Source organism: Eschrichtius robustus, chromosome 13 (assembly GCF_028021215.1).
Source record: "Eschrichtius robustus isolate mEscRob2 chromosome 13, mEscRob2.pri, whole genome shotgun sequence".
Classification (NCBI taxonomy): Eukaryota; Metazoa; Chordata; class Mammalia; order Artiodactyla; family Eschrichtiidae; genus Eschrichtius; species Eschrichtius robustus.
Genome location: NC_090836.1, coordinates 69,410,830 through 69,427,392, shown reverse-complemented (window position 1 = coordinate 69,427,392; position 16,563 = coordinate 69,410,830). Strand labels below are relative to the sequence as shown.

The window sequence follows — 16,563 nt, the reverse complement described above, 5'->3', positions numbered from 1 at the left end:
GTACTCCCTTCTGGAAAATCATAATTGTCAGATTGTCAGATTTTGATTGCTGTGGAAATCATGAAAGCCTGAATATAATTTTATTTTCTTGGTCCTTTATATTAATGTAATCAAATAAGATACGCAGGTTAAGTAAGCTATCATTAAAACTTAATTCTATGTCTTAAAGCCTTTATATATAAATGAAATTAAGGAATTAAAAAAATCAAATTACCTCCAGATCTTTAATAATATCATGTAGTTCTGAATCAGCAGTGATAAAAGATGTTAAAGGTGAATATATATTGGATTCATTTGACTTTGACGTCATTTTTCTTCTCTCTTTATTTGTTTCAGACATTTTTCTCTTGGGTATATGGGATGAAGAAGTAGGTTCTATGGCATTAATAGGCAAAAGGTCCCTAAGAGAAAAGGCATTTTCAAAACACAAATTTTCTTCTCGATGTGAATAAACATGTAGGTTTTCCATTTGTTTTCTGATGTTAGAAATTACAGAGGCTGAAAAATCTGGCAGAAAGTCCGAGGTTGACATCTGTTCTTGATTTGCAGTACTGCTGTTACATACTCCCTCAATATCAGCTTTAAATTTAATTTCATCTTGCACTTTCCTTTCTTTTGCCATTTGTAATGCCAGTCCATTGACATCTAATTTTGACCGCCTACGATAGACTTTCCAATGTTTCTTCAGTTTCCTGTTTCTCTCCTCAGCTCCATGAGTATTGGTATTTGAGGAATCAATTCCATAAACTTTTAAGCCATACTTTAAGGACAAAAAGGAGCTTAGGTAGCCTTTTCCAGAACCCAGGTCAATTATCTAAAGAAAACCAGAATGAATTAAAAGGATTTTAGTCAGATGGTAACTGAAAGCATTCGCGATATTTTTTTTTAAAAAGTAAGTAAAGGAATGTATAATTTATACAACCTGTTATGCTTTTTTTAATTTTAATTTTTGATTACTATTAAAAACCAACAACTCTCATCATTTTTATTCAACATTTTAAGAGAAGTTCTAAGCAGTGTAATAATAAGTCAAGGAAAAGATGTAAAAGACATAAATATTGAAAGTAAAATTGTCTTTCTTCATAGATGACATGATTGTATCTGTAGAGAATTCTAAGGAATGCATACAAAAGTTAAAAGAACTAGTAAGTCAAGTTAGCAATGTGTCAAGATACAAGCTCATTAGAAATGAATAAAGAACCAACAGAACATATGCATTACAGTAGTAAAGAACAATTAGAAAATAAAATTTAAAACCAATTGAATTAAAATAGCATAAAAATACAAATCTAGGCATAAGTTTAACAGAGGTTATGCATGATCTATACACTGAAAACTAGAAAACACTGCATAGGAAAAATTTAAAAGAGCTAAATAAAGATATACCATATTCATGAAATAGTTAGACTCAATATTAAGATGGCAATTCTCCCAAACTGACATATAGATTCAATGCAATCCTAATCAAAATCCCAGCAGGGTTTTTAAAAGAAATTCATAAGCAGATATTACAATTTATATGAGAAGGCAAAGTACCTAGAATAACCAAAACGATTTTGAAAAGAAAAAATTTGAGGATTTACACTGATTCAGGAATCAATATAAAACTACAGGGCTTCCCTGGTGGCACAGTGGTTGAGAATCTGCCTGCCGATGCAGGGGACACGGGTTCGAGCCCTGGTCTGGGAAGATCCCACATGCCACGGAGCAACTAGGCCCGTGAGCCACAACTACTGAGCCTGCACGTCTGGAGCCTGTGCTCCGCAACAAGAGAGGCCGCGACAGTGAGAGGCCCGCGCACCGCGATGAAGAGTGGCCCCCGCTCGCCACAACTAGAGAAAGCCCTCGCAGAGAAACGAAGACCCAACACAGCCAAAAATAAATAAATTAATTAATTAATTAATAATATTAAAAAAAGAAAACTGTTTTTTTAAAAAACAAAAAAAAAACTACAGTAATCAAAACAGTGTAGTGCTGGTATAAAAATAGAAATATAAATCCATGGAATAAACAGAGTCCAGAAATAGACCCACAGTTATATATATAGTCAAAACAACTAAAGTAATTCAAAGGAAAAGATAGTCCTTTCAACAAATGGTGTGGGTATAACTGGATGTCTGTATGGGAAAAAAAAGATTTTTACATGTCATATGCCAAGCAGGCATATCTTTAATTCCTGAGTATCTTTGTGACATTGGGAGGGGAAAAGATTTCTTATGTAGGACATAAAAAGCATAAACTACAAAGAAATAATTGAAAAATGGACTTCATTAAAATTAAAACCTTTGCTATTCAAAATACATAGTTAAAAAGGGTAAGAAATATTTGCAAAACATGTATCTGACTAAGGGTTTGTGTCCAGAATATATAAAGAACTCTAACAACTCAATAATAAGACAAGCCACCAATTAAAAAATGGGCAGAGCATTTGAACACACACTTCACAGAAGAAGATATACAAATGACCACTATAAAAAGATGTCCAATATCACTACTCTTTTGGAAACTGCAAACTAAAATCATAATGAGATATACACAAATATAAAATGGTACAGTCACTTTGGAAAACATCAGCAGTTTAACATAGAGTTAAAGCATACACTTACTATACAACCTACAAATCCCACTCTGGGCTATTTACCCAAGAGAAATGCAAACATGTCCACAAAGTCTTGTATGTGAATAAATTCATAGCGGCCAAAAAAATTGGTAACAACTCAAATATCCATCAACCAATGAATTGAAAAACAAATTGTGGTATATCCATACTGTAGCATACTATACCCAAAAATGAGGAACAAAGAGTCAATGCACATAAAAATATTGATGACTCTAAAAACTATGCGCTAAAGGATAGTCAAACACAAACATCTACATATTATTTGATTCCACTTATACGATGTTCTAGAAAAGTCAAAACTACAAGCAGAGCAGTAATTCCTTGAGAATGGAGGAGGAAATATCTTGCAAAAGGGTATGAGAAAACTTTTTATGGTGGCAGAAATATTTTTTCTTACAGTGGCTAAACAACTGCATACAATTACCAAATGCATCAAAGTGTACACCTAGAATTGGTGAATATATAAATTATACCTCAATAAAACTAAAAATGATAAAAGACATATAAAATTACCAAGATTGTTTACTGTATTGTCATGTCATTTCATAAGAAATAAATGGACAATTACAGAAATATTATCATAGGAAATCATTATCTAATCTCATTATATCTAATCTTTAATTCCTAAAACCAATTAAATCCTGACATAAATATGAGCCACTCAAGGAAAATTTCCTGTATTTGAAATAATGCATATCATCAATGAAATCCTCAAAAACTTCAATTCAAGCAAAATTGCAATTCATAGGTAAAACTCCAATAAATGATGTCTGCTAAATAAGTGTCTAGCTTACAAATAATTCCCTATGCCCCCTTTTTAATGTTAATCTCTAGGTTAGGTATTATGGGAAATACAGAAGCATTATATACCTTGATCCTAAGGAACTACAATCTATCTGAAGATACCATACTCATGAATACAAGGGCTATAGAGTAGAAACTCTATTAATCAATTTCCCCATATCTGAATCTCTAGAGAAAGCAAAGCTCTCCATTCCCTTCCTTCTACAAAAACACATTCACTGATGCCAATGGCAGGCTTAATGTTAGCAACCAATGGGTTGTTTGTAAGCACCAGGACATTTGTTCCCCCCAATACAGATGTTTTCTTACCAAGAGGTAATTGAGTTTGTTCCCAGATCTGCATATAACAATTCCACTTGTGAATGAGGAAAATTTTGTCTGCAAGTTAACAGAACATCAAATTTCCATCACTGAGAAAAGCTCACCTCACTTAAGAAATCTGGCAGTAGAGTAGCTGAACCAACCAGAGGCTCAACCACATATGGCGTTTGGGCCAACGTATTTGTAATTCCTCTGGTTGCAAGATGGCTGGGGAAAACCTAAGAATCATGTCTTCACAATATAATATCTGAAACCCTTTTCAGTAATAGGCAAAATTTCCTAGAAAAATCTATCAGCTCACTTATATCTTACTGACCCAAACTGATTTTTATCCCTCTCCAAATTGGCCTTTCAGTAATATATACAGTGTTAGCAAGAGAATGGCAAACTCTACAATTAAAGGTTACATAAATCATACATATTTTTGCCTTCAAACTCTCTTATCTGAGTGGCAAAACCTTCACAATCCTGATCTCTTACCCGTTACTCACAACGGTCTTTTCCTTCCTGGATCATCTTATAGGTTTGAAGATAGACGAGTCTCCAGTGTAATACCTGGTGGGAAGTATCTTCCTTGTTTCCTAATACTGCTTAGAAGACTTTCTCATAGAAATATTGCTACACATAGTGATTACATTTCTTAATATTAGTATTAGCATGGTACTATACTTCAGACAGGAGAGTTATATTTTGTTGACTGACCTGGAGATCTCCCTACTATTATAAGCTAATGACTTTCAAATTTATAATTCCAGTATGGAATTCTACCATGAACTTCATACTCATATCCAACAGTGTACCTAACATTTCCACTTGAATGTCTTATAAGCATCTCAAATTTAACATGTTCAAAACTAAGTTCTTGATAGTCTCTGTAAAACCTGCCCCTCCCATAATCTTCTCCATCATAGTTAATAGTATCTCCATACTTCCAGGTGGAGAACAAGACTCCTTTCTTTCTCTCATACCCTCCACCTGAATTGTGAAAAAATCCAGTCTTACCAAGGGTATTTCATACCAACTGCACCCTAAGTCTAGGTTATTGCAACGGCCTCCTCAATGATCTCCCTGCTCTCACCTTCCCTCCTTGAGTCTATTCTCAAGAGAACAAAACAAAGACTGATCATACCACGCCTCTAAGTAAAATCTCTCATCACTTCCCTAAACTTATCTCCTGCTACTAACCTCCTTTGTTACTAAGCTTTTTGCCTCAACTCTGGAAGCTCATGCTTACATATGAGCTAATTTCTGAAAAGAACCAGCTTGAATGTTTACAAAGACTATGGCGAAGAGTGCAAAGGTAATGGAAATATTGGGTTGGCCAAAAAGTTCATTCGGGTTTTTCCGTAACATGGTACCAAAACCCGAACAAATTTTTTGGCCAGCCCAATATTTGCTTCATAACACTCCGCAACACGGCAGTCAGAGTGATCCAGTTGCTCCAACGGCTTCCCATCTCATTCAAGATAAAAGCCCAAATCATCACAATGGCCTCTAAGACTCTACAACTTCATGACCTGCTTCTGCCACCACAACCTCAGCTCCTACTACTTTGTCCTTGCTCTCACCACTGGAGTTAATCTGGCTTCTTGGCTCTTTCAAGAATACAACAAGTGGGGCTTCCCTGGTGGCACAGTGGTTAGGAATCCACCTGCCAGTGCAGGGGCCACGGGTTCGAGCCCTGGTCCGGGAAGATCCCACATGCCACGGAGCAACTAAGCCCGTGCGCCTCGAGCCCGTGCTCCACAACAAGAGAAGCTCGTGCACCACAACCAAGAGTAGCCCCCTCTCGCTGCAACTAGAGAAAGCCCACACGCAGCAACGAAGACCCAATGCAGCCATAAATAAATTAATTAATTAATTAATTTTTAAAAAAAGAATACACCAAGTATATTCCCGCTTTAGGGCCACTGAATGTGCTATTCCCTCCATCTAAAAAATTTTTCATCCGGATATTCTAATGGATAACTCTCTTACCTCTTGAAGGAGATCTTAACTCAAATGCTATCTTTACAATGAGGTCTTACTTGCCCCTCTCTTCCTAATCAAAAGCTTTAATCCCCCATCCCTGAATTAGCTACTTCCTTTTTATTTTTTTTCTCCTTGAAGTATATCAACATATACAGTAAAATATACTTATAATGATTTTATTATCTATCTCTCCTCATTAGAGTACAAATGCCATAAAGGCAAAGATATGTTTTGTTTTGTTTACTACTGTATCCTCAGCATCTATAACGGCACCTGACACATGGTAGGAGCCAAAGAAATATTTAATAAATGAACGCATGCATGTAAGTGTGAATCAGTGAACATATTTTAGAAATAAAAATTAAGAAGTAAGAAGACTTGGTAATGGGGATGAGAGAGGCAAAGGTTTTTGGCATGTAGGGAGCAATGTGGTTGAGGCAAAAATAAATTGTTTTTTTTTCCTCTCTAGTTCTTTTTGGTCACTAGTAAAGTTAAGATTTTAGTATCTGGGTTTCCAACTATCCCCATGAAATCTACATTTATTAAATCTGCTTTTTAAAAGTAAAAATAGTACACACATAATATGTTTCAAACTTAACTATTTTGAGAATCAAATATTGCTATTAAGTAATTTCAAGAGAAAGACCCTGTAAGTCTTTAAAAAAGAAAAAACCTTTAATACAGGTTTTTTTCTTTAAAAAATAAAAAACCTTTAATACAGGTTTTTTTCACTCACTAGAAACAATCTCCATCACTATGAAAAAAGTTCCCTTAGAGAAGGTCTAACATGAAACATTAAGCTATTTCAAATTTTTTTTCTCTGCACTTTAGAAATAAATCTGCTTTATTAATTTAAAGTTATTTATTATGTAATATTTCATATAAATAAAAGAATAAATGCAGTTGAAATGTAAAGTTATAAAGAACAATAGTGGTTAAGACTCCGTGCTTCTACTGCAGGGGGCGTGGGTTCAATCCCTGGTCAGGCAACTAAGATATCTTGTATGCTGTGTGTCGCAGCCAAAAAAAAAAAAAACAAACTAATTTTATTTCTGGAAAATTTTAGTTAATTTCACTTTAATGTTTTGACTTCCGTTACGTACAGATGTCAAAGGGCTTTTACTTACACACATGTATCCATATGCATACATAATTTACTCCTCACAAAAATCTTCTGAAGAATGGACTTGGATTTCCATTCTAATAATAAATACCCCTCGAAGATTTAGGTATAGGTGACTTATTTGGGAAGTGAAGAAAACACTGACAGGAAAATAGAGAAGAGAAAAAAGAGAAAGGAAGACAGCCCAATAAAAGGTATGTTCTTAAGCAAAATACCACTTTAGGGCAACCTGGGTTAATCACACTGAGAAACTTGGAGAGCTACTGTAGAACACATACCTCATAGTCATCCCACCTGGAAAGTCCGGGAGTTGACGTATTTGTTTATCAATGTGTATTAGTCATTAATTCAAGGATGCTCACAGGGAGGAATTAATCCCCAGAACTTGTATGCAGGCAGTGCCATGCTTCAGCAGACAGAGAAAACCCACAGGAAAAGAAATGTAGAAACAGGTAGAAAGCAGCCCGGCACACCATGAAATGGTGAGGCCCAAGAGTATCTGAATAAAGCATCCAGTAGCATCTGCTATACCCGTGAACCCACCAGCCATCCTAAGAACTAGAATGTTAGTATTTCCAGTCCATATAACTTGTTTTCTTTCCATATCCCATCTCCCTGCTTCCCCTACCAGAGGTAACAACTATTCTCAAATGATTGTTTATGATTCCCTTGCTTCTTTAATGGTTTTTTTGCATATATTTTTTGCATTAAGAATATACCATTATTTTGCTTAAGAGCTTTAAAAAACGATACCATAAAATACGTAGTCTTCTGTAAATTGCTTATTTTTCCCCTTCATTTTTATGTTTCTAATATTCATCCATGTGTTACGTACAGCAGCAGTTTGTTAAATTTTACTGTGTACTTGCCCTTTTTACTCTAGGTGAGTATTACTGTCACGGTGAGCCCGTTACCGATCCTGACAGGTAATGCTTAGCTATGATACACTGGAGAAAAGGCTGAAAACTATTACCTTGGCTCTTGCCTTTTAGTTCCTACTCTAGAGATCTCTGTTGCCATAAGTGGTTCTGCATGCCCGGCCCAAGCTGTGATCGTTTTCTAATCAATCTCAAACTCTCCACAAGTCTGAAAGAATACATGGAAAAGATTCTAACACCTAATAAAAACTGAAGAAGGGAAAAAATCCTCCATTACCCCCATAGATGTTCTTGTAGGGATAAGAAAAATAACTTACTGTTTTTATAGGCCAATGGAGGCAATCACTGATTTTATTTTAACATCTATTTTCAGACATTACTACCCTTCATAAAGGCTATTTTTTACAACAGGAATGCATTATAATTCTGACACTATGAAAGAATCCAAGTTTCTTTATGTTACAATAATGAGGCAGGTGCCCCAGACCACAGCATGGTAACCCAGGTCCTTGAGAACACCTAGTGGTAAACAATTTTGCAGAATGCCATCTTCATAATGCTGCCTCAAATTGGAGTTGCAACATAAGAAAAAGAGAATTACCATAGCTTCTATCCACTCTGAAAAGAGTGAAATTTGTGGCAAAACATTAATAGTCATATCTTATTTTTAGTATAAATTTGTTTTTATTTCAGTATATTGGGAAATGAGAGCAGTTTTAAAGGATCAGATGTGATGTGACATCTCACATCAGCTATTACTTAATGACATTTTAAAGGCTAGACAGTCGTAGTAGAAAAGGAAATTTGAATGATACCCCCCAAAATGGCAATAATTTTAACACATGAATATATAGGCAAATACTCTTACCTGCTTTATTCCACAGTAATCAGCAATACTGCTGATGAGCTCTGACATTGCCTGAACTTCATGAGATTTTTTCAAATTCATAAACTCATCTGGCTTCACATTTTCATCTGAACAAAAATAAAACAAAATTAAAGTACTGCTACTAAAGAAACAAAACTTAATAAGAATCATCAGTTGATGCTCATGTTTTCTATAATTAAATATGAAAACAATACAGAGATCCTATTGTGGTGTCTGTATGATAGATCTCTATTAGTTTAGCTGCTATGAATCAAATTTGAATTAATAAAATGAAAAGACTCATATAACATTATTAAAAATGTTCCTTGAAACATAAAACAATTAACTACAAAGGAAAAGACTGATAACTAGACTGCGATGTAGGAAAAAAATGTGGAGATCTATACCTAAGTTTTTTGTTTAATATGGTGCATAAGAAAACCTACTCATTTAGAACAAATCAGTCTATCGGGGCTCATGATATAAGGTCTAACAATAAATTAAGAACATGTTGGAAATATATACACATATGAATAATATATTGCTTCTAAATGCCTAAAAAAACATACATACACACACACAAACACACCTACCAGTTCTCTGTTTTTGATTTCCACGAAGGGCTACAAGCAACTGTTCAAAAGGAGTACATATTCCCAAGTTTTGTACAGAATAATATTTAGCAGTCAGAGCGAAGGCTTCCACACTCACCAGCTTCTGGGAAGTTTCAGAAAATATTTTTGGAAAATCAGTAATATCTAAAAAATCAAGATAAAAAGAATTGTTAGCAACAAAATAAATAATCACTAGCTAATTTGTTGGAGATTTAAAAAACAAAAATCACCGATCTTATAACAAATTATAATATTTTCATTTTGGTGTGAATTTTGGCAATATCACTAATGGTTCCATTATATTTGTTATTTAAACTATTAGCTATTTGTAGCAGCCAGTTTTCTCTTTAATACACTATACCATTATACACTTAGATTCCAAAGTAAAATTTGGCCTTTTTGTTGTTTTTTTAAAAGCCAAAAAAAAAAAAAAAGAAAGAAATAAGTTTAAAACCGTGCTAAACTGTAATGTACTCATTAAATTTATGAATGGTCCTGGCTGACGTACAGCTGTGAATTTAAAGGAGGTCAGTCCATCCAATGCCGTTACTCCCTGTCCACACTGCATGTAGAACAGCAATATTCTCAATGGTATAAATGTTACTGTAAAACAGTTCCTGCATCATTTGGACCATGTAGAATTGTGTGGGCGTGTGTGTATATGCGTTCAATGCACTGTCAATACGACTTCTAAAACTGATCAGGTTATGATTAGGTGAAAACAGTTCATTTTCTTCCCATAGTCAGTTTCAAACCAGACATTGTCTAAGCTTCATACAGAAACTACTGATAGTTGCTGAGAGCTCACTTTAGAAGAGTAAACTGCCACACTGTTTGCAACATCCAGTGTCCCTCTCTGCGTGAGGATCATTCACCCTGTTGAACTCAGATGTGGTTACATCTCGCCAAGGTGAACTATGCCATTTTCAGGCAGAAGTTTTAAAAATATCAAGAGTCACTACATTTTCTTTGCCCAGAACTGCAATTGTCAAGATAGAATCTGCCTCAGCCTGAGTCCCCAAGTGACGACAACAAAGGCATCACTGCTGTCAAACTACAATGAACATGTGGCATACACGAATAGTAACCTTCATTGTTTTTAGTCACTGAGTTTTTAGGCTTATTACTGTAGCATAATCTTGCCTATTCTAATGGATACACATCAGTACAGATTTGCTTTTTATTTGTTCAGTTTCATTTTCCTATAGCCATTTTTAATGCATATTAATTTATTTATGAAGGTTTAAAAAAAAGGCATTCTGATATGTATGTAGTAGTTCAAAGAAACTCTTTGGATGGAGTAGTCCATTTACCGAAAATTATTTTTAATAATTAAAAAAAGTACATCCAGTGGTTAAATAAAGTATTCAAAATGTTCACCTTACAAAAAAGCATGGTGCAATTCTGGGAACAACTTAGGTCCTATCAGAAAAATCATACTATATGCTATGAAGTTCATTCTAGCTAGCTGATACTCCAAAGTTACCTATGAAATTATAAAAACCTACTTAAACACAAAAAACAATGATGCTCCCTGGCAAAAATTAAAAGCAAGAAAATTGAAGAAGCCTTGAAGAATGCTAACTAAATAACTAAAAACTACATGTTTAACACAGTACCTTTTGAAAGCTAACATCTATTAAGTTGATGGTAGTAATGTTTACCAAATTAATTAACTAGAAAATCAGCAGAGATGTATAACTTCCATTTCTGAATCTATTAAATAGAAATTTAAACTACAAGATTACTATAGTACATTTATTTAAGATACATTTTGTGTATTATATAAAGTTCTTTCGACATTTTACAAACTGAATTTACTAATGCAGCCAAAAAGTAATAAAATCCACATCAAAATATTTAGGCATGATACAGAGGGGAAAACTCAGTCAACTATTAAGTGAGCCTCTCAGGTTTAAGGGCAGTCTCAACATCCTGAAGTTCCAGGGCAGCAATTTCTTAGCATGTGATAGAATAAGAGTAGTAAATCTCAAAGTGCAGAGGGGCTATTATAGTAGTCAGTTATTGGACAATGTTGCCAACAGAAAGAAATGTGATGTTTCTGTTGGAAAAGTAAAGCTTCAAATCAATTTAACTACCCTACTGAAAATATTTGAAAAAATTCCAATCTAAGCCAAATTAATGTTGTTAATTTGCTTTTAATTACAGGCCTCCTAGTAATTTCAGAAATCTGGAGATCTAAACTGCAAAGATATTAAATTTTTAACAAGGTTTCCTTTTATAAAAAGGATAGTGTTCTGATTCAGTCCACTGGCTTATGTCATTTAAGGCTACACCAGTTTATTCAGATAGTCTAGAACTCTGTGAAAAAAATCTTTTTGAATTACGAAAATATAGCTTTTGTAACTTTGTTTTCAAATGATCCAGCCTATAACTTCCATTACTTGCGGTTTTTAGAGATTCAGAGAGAGAGAGAGGTGTCAATGATCTTGTCTTTACTTCTATCTCTGAAACAGTATGTGAGAAAAGTTCCGTGGTGACGGTAATAGTATCCGTAGTCCTCATAATGCGTTCCCAGATACTTGCACACTGAGTTTGGGTTTGGCAACTAGCAAAATAAAAACCACAGTGTTACCTGACTTGTTACTTAAATTCTTAATTAGTTAAATTTTTTACACAGGGAAAGCTTCATTTTTAAATTTGATACCCATTGCACCTGCATATTATGTGGTTTGATTGTTTTGCCAATATCTCCCTCTACTGGAAGTACTTGTTCTGCTTTATTACATGCTCTGTCTTTATTTACTTTTATTTTTTGTACACCCACAGAACTTTCTTACAAGATAGGTTATTTGGGTATGAGCGAGCAAAGGCACCAGAGAGGCAAGGGAGAAGTTAATTCTATTAAATATGATATCAGTATATCCCTATCATTTTTTTGTGTTTTTTTTTTGTACAGCAGAGATCAATGTACAAGGAAAGATAGAAAGGTTATACATACACATGTTGGATTATGAAAATTTCAAGATAGAGAAATGAATAATAATGTTTCAAAGCTAAAAATAAAATAGAAACAATCAATGAATATACAATATTGACATTTAAAATAAATAAAATTTCAAAACTAAATGTCTGGTATTTTACTTGAATATTATCTAGCACTTTAAGGAAGACAGAGTACAGTTAGGATTCACAATTACCTCACCACTATTATTGCTAATATTTATTGCACATATACTATGGGCCAGGCACTGTGCCAAACAGTTGACATTTAATGGAACGGACTTATAAGTTAGTTACATTGTGCTCATATCCCCACTTACAGAGGAAGAAACCAAAACTTAGAGAGGCTGCAATTAAGCCAGGTTCGCACAAACACTAAGTAGCAAGGCATGTGAACCAAGGCTGTGCTCAGACCTTGTTCTTAATTCCCACATTCGATCAACATGCCACTGCAGTGAGTAACAAATGAAATCAGGAAAGACAGCAGTTAAAAAAGTGCTAGGCAAACTGACTGTCAGAATCAGGTCTGACAAGAATTCCCTCTGGCAGAGATCAATACATGGTAATATCTTAAGACAGTTTCAAACTCATTTATCTTCTTAATTCTTTCACTTCCCTCACTCCCCTCCACACCTCCCTCTTTACCAGAAGTGATTTTAAGATTTCATGAAATTAAAAGAGTAATTTCTACATTTAAAACAACTGATAAGTCTCTGAAAATTAAAAGTTTTTATGATAATATGTTGTTGTAGTTATCTATTTCTAGAAACAAAGTATCCCTACTGCTTCATGCCCAGTTGTAAGGCAATAATACCTTGCATATACCAGGTATTCAGTAAGTAGGGAATCAATGAAGGGATGAACGAAAGCAATTCCTCAATACATTCACTACTGTAGCATCACCAGGTACACTGAGAGAAACAAATTCTAAGATTCTGGGGTAGTAGTTTTCACTGAGGCCACTACAGGGACTTCAACAGTACTTCTGAGCCTGTTAGAAGAGTGTAAAACCTCATCTCAGCCCTAATGTTTACAATCACAAGGTGAGATAAAAGTGATTTAAAACATTTAGAATGTGATATAAGATAAAATACAATTACGTGCTAAATTCTGACGTTTAACTGTGTTACAGGGGTTAGGGCAAAGGTCACTACTGTTATTATCACACACCCTAGAAATGTCCTGTGGTCCAGAATTTCAAGAAGAAGTCAACAGTGCCCTCTTAATAACAATCTTCACAAGGACATAGAAATGTTATGGACTCATTTCTGCATGTCCTACAGATGTCTCCAATTCAAAAGGCCCAAAACCGAACTGAAAGTTCTCAAGCTCGCCAAACCTTTCTTTTCCTATTTGCTATCCTGTTTAATAGTGTCATCAGTCACCCAGTCCTGAAGTTAAAAGTCTACATTATCTTAAATGCTCCTTGTACCCTCAATGCACATATCCAGTCACCCATTAAACCTAATGTAAAAATGTCTTTCATTTGGGACCCCCCCTCCCCCCCCCCATCACCGCCGTGGTTCAAACTCTATTAGTACCACCAGTGTTATCGCAGTAGTGATTTTTTTCCTTATCAATAAAACTCCCATAGCAGAATGCTCAGTAAGTGTTGGTTGAGCTGAATTGAACATGTTTTCTAAAATGGAAATCTACTTATATTCAATGCAAGTTTAATTATACATTTTAAGGCTTTGGCTTCTACCAACAGTTGACTTTAGGCTTCAATCTTTTATACTTGTTTAGCAGACTTCAGTCAAAAGTTAAAGCTGTCTTGCTGAACTATGAAAATTATATATAGGATATATTAAATTTTATGAATGGTTAAATATATCCATAACCCTATAATCTATTTAAGGAAGAAACAGAATATATACTGTTGCTTTTTAAAATAAGTCAATTTATATCACTCCATTATGTGCTAGGAAACTTTTTGCATAAGCGCCAACATAATTTATGGCTGCATATGAAATGAAAAAAATATGTTATCTCAACGTGTAAACCATGCTCTTAGAAAGAATGATATAATTAACAAAAATTGACATGCATATCCTTATTGTGCCAATATTAACGTCACACTGAATGTATAAAGCACACAGAACCATTTCAAAAGCATTTTCACATTTAACTAAGTTTTTACAGAAATCAAATTAAATATAAAAACAGGAACATCTAACCACAGTATTACTACTCTAACAAACCCTTTTCATAGTTTAATTTGAAGGAAAATAAAAATATCATACAAAGAAACAGAAGTTTAGAAAATTGATTTGGTATATAAAAAATAAACTTGTTAAAAATAAACAATTCTGGGTGCCTACTATGTGCAAGGTAATAACTGAACCTGATAAAGCTAATTTGTTAACTCGTGATTCATCTAAGGGATATAGTGTCTTATCACTTGCGAGGCATGTGGGCAACGAATGTTCAGTGTGGGTTCCAGAGGGCTCAGCAATTCCCAGTTAGAATTCTTTTGAGATGCCACATGGGATGCACTTACTCAGGTCTTTGCACTTGTTTTTTCCTCTGATACCATCTTCTCTCGATAGTTTCATGGTTCTCTCTCTCTCACTTCCTTTGCCTTTAATCAAATGTCACCATTTCAGTGAAAACTTCTCTGACAACCCTATTTAAAACTGCAACCTCACTCAACCTTCATTCCTCACTGATCCTGTATCAATGTTTTATAGCACTTATCACCGTCTGACATAGTAAGTAACATGCAAGAGGACACAGATTTTTGTTTACTGCTGTATCCTGAGAACCCAGAATGATGCTTGTCATATCACGTACTCAATGAATGAATGGGTAAATGAATGAGCAAGAACTAGGTCTGAATTCTGGTTCTCAGACTGCCTCTCCCTCTGTGGCCATGAGCAATCTATTTATCTGCTCTAAGACTTGATATCTTCATCTATAAAATGGGGGCAAATATCTACTTTACCATATTTCAAGGAATACACATATATATGCACATAGGCATATATGTAAATATGTACATATACATATATACATGTAAGTATTTAATTACACACACACACACACACCCCATCCTAAAACAGTGTCTAGAATATAGTAGGCAACTCCCAAAGCACAAAGTCCGAATTAGGTAACTGAGTGTCCTAACACAGCACTTGGGACTTTGTTGGAAGAATGTGGGGCAGAAAATACTCAAATATTTAGGCCCAGAATACCATATAGGCTACTAGAGAAGAAGTTGAAACAATGATCAATACAAACACTCAGTTTCTAAACACGGGGCCTGCTGGGAGAAAGGAAGTTTGGGCTCTGGAAGTTGGATGCAAGCCCTCCATTGTTAGAATGAAAGCATGACTAGGGACAGGTAAGCTGCAACTTGAGACACAACGTGCAAGTCCAACAGCCAGCACTGGGTTCTACAGTGTAAGTAGGTTGAAAGCAAGAATTTCTCAGTGTTTGGGAGCCCAGTGGTTAGCAGTGGGCACCAAGTCCTAGAATCAGCTTGAAAGCTCAAGGGAGAATTTTATTACCAATGATATTTCTTACTAAATTTGAAGTGAAATTCAGTAGATAGATTATAATCCTGACCATGCCTTAAAGACCTAATATAGTTTCAAGTCTGCTTTACTATTGTGTTTTAATTTCCTATATTAGAAGTCTCTATTTTCAGAAAATAACCAAAACCAAGAGATGGATTACTAGAAATTCCACAACTTCAAACTCCATTTAAAATTAGAAGCACTGAAGAATAAATTAAATAAATATTTGTAAATATTTTCTGAAAAATAAGTTCAATTTAATAAACCGAATATGATTTTGTGAGCAAAACACAAAATAAATTTTAGATTCTAAAACTTGAAAAACTGCTTTATAATTGTAAAGAATACTTTAAAAACGAACCTATTTCAGTGCAGTAAGTGCTATGAAATCAATCTCTTTGTTCTTCTCTTGTCCCTACCACAGAGATCTCACTTCCTATTTTCAGCTGCTATTTTCTGAACACCACGGTAGGCTCCACTGCCCCACAGTGCCTCAAGGATGGCAGTATCTTAGTAACTAACACTGCCATTGATCTCTCACTGAGAAGACCAGTATTTCCTTTCTATACACACATTGACTTAGGCCTAGACTTCCAGGCTTTCAAGAATAAAAAAAAAGACTTCACAGCTTGTTTATTATTGAGGCAGGAAAAATAAAGGACTTTTTGTCCCAGGTAAACAGTAATTGTAAGTAAAATTAAATTACTAATAAGGGATTTTGAGAGGGTAAAATTAAGTCACACTTGTCTCTTCAAATTGTACTTTTTTCCATTGTACATTTCATTAACTTGAGTTTAATTTCCTCTGCTAGTCTTATTCTAAACTCCATTACTTACATTTCAACATTAACACAAAATAGATGTGTGTCTATTCTACTCAACT

The 16,563-nt window shown here is 34.6% G+C and overlaps 1 protein-coding gene across 2 annotated transcripts in view; it reads right to left on the bottom strand.

Annotated features, from left to right (window-relative positions):
* Positions 1-16,563, bottom strand: part of METTL25 (methyltransferase like 25) — a 139,311-nt gene that overhangs the window by 110,828 nt on the left and 11,920 nt on the right. For both annotated transcript variants that reach the window (XM_068560361.1, XM_068560360.1), the window contains exons 2-4: positions 9,179-9,343; positions 8,586-8,692; positions 215-814 (exon numbers count right to left, since the gene is read on the bottom strand). In XM_068560361.1, the coding sequence (XP_068416462.1) occupies positions 215-814; positions 8,586-8,692; positions 9,179-9,343 (872 nt within the window). The remainder of the gene's footprint in view (positions 1-214; positions 815-8,585; positions 8,693-9,178; positions 9,344-16,563) is intronic.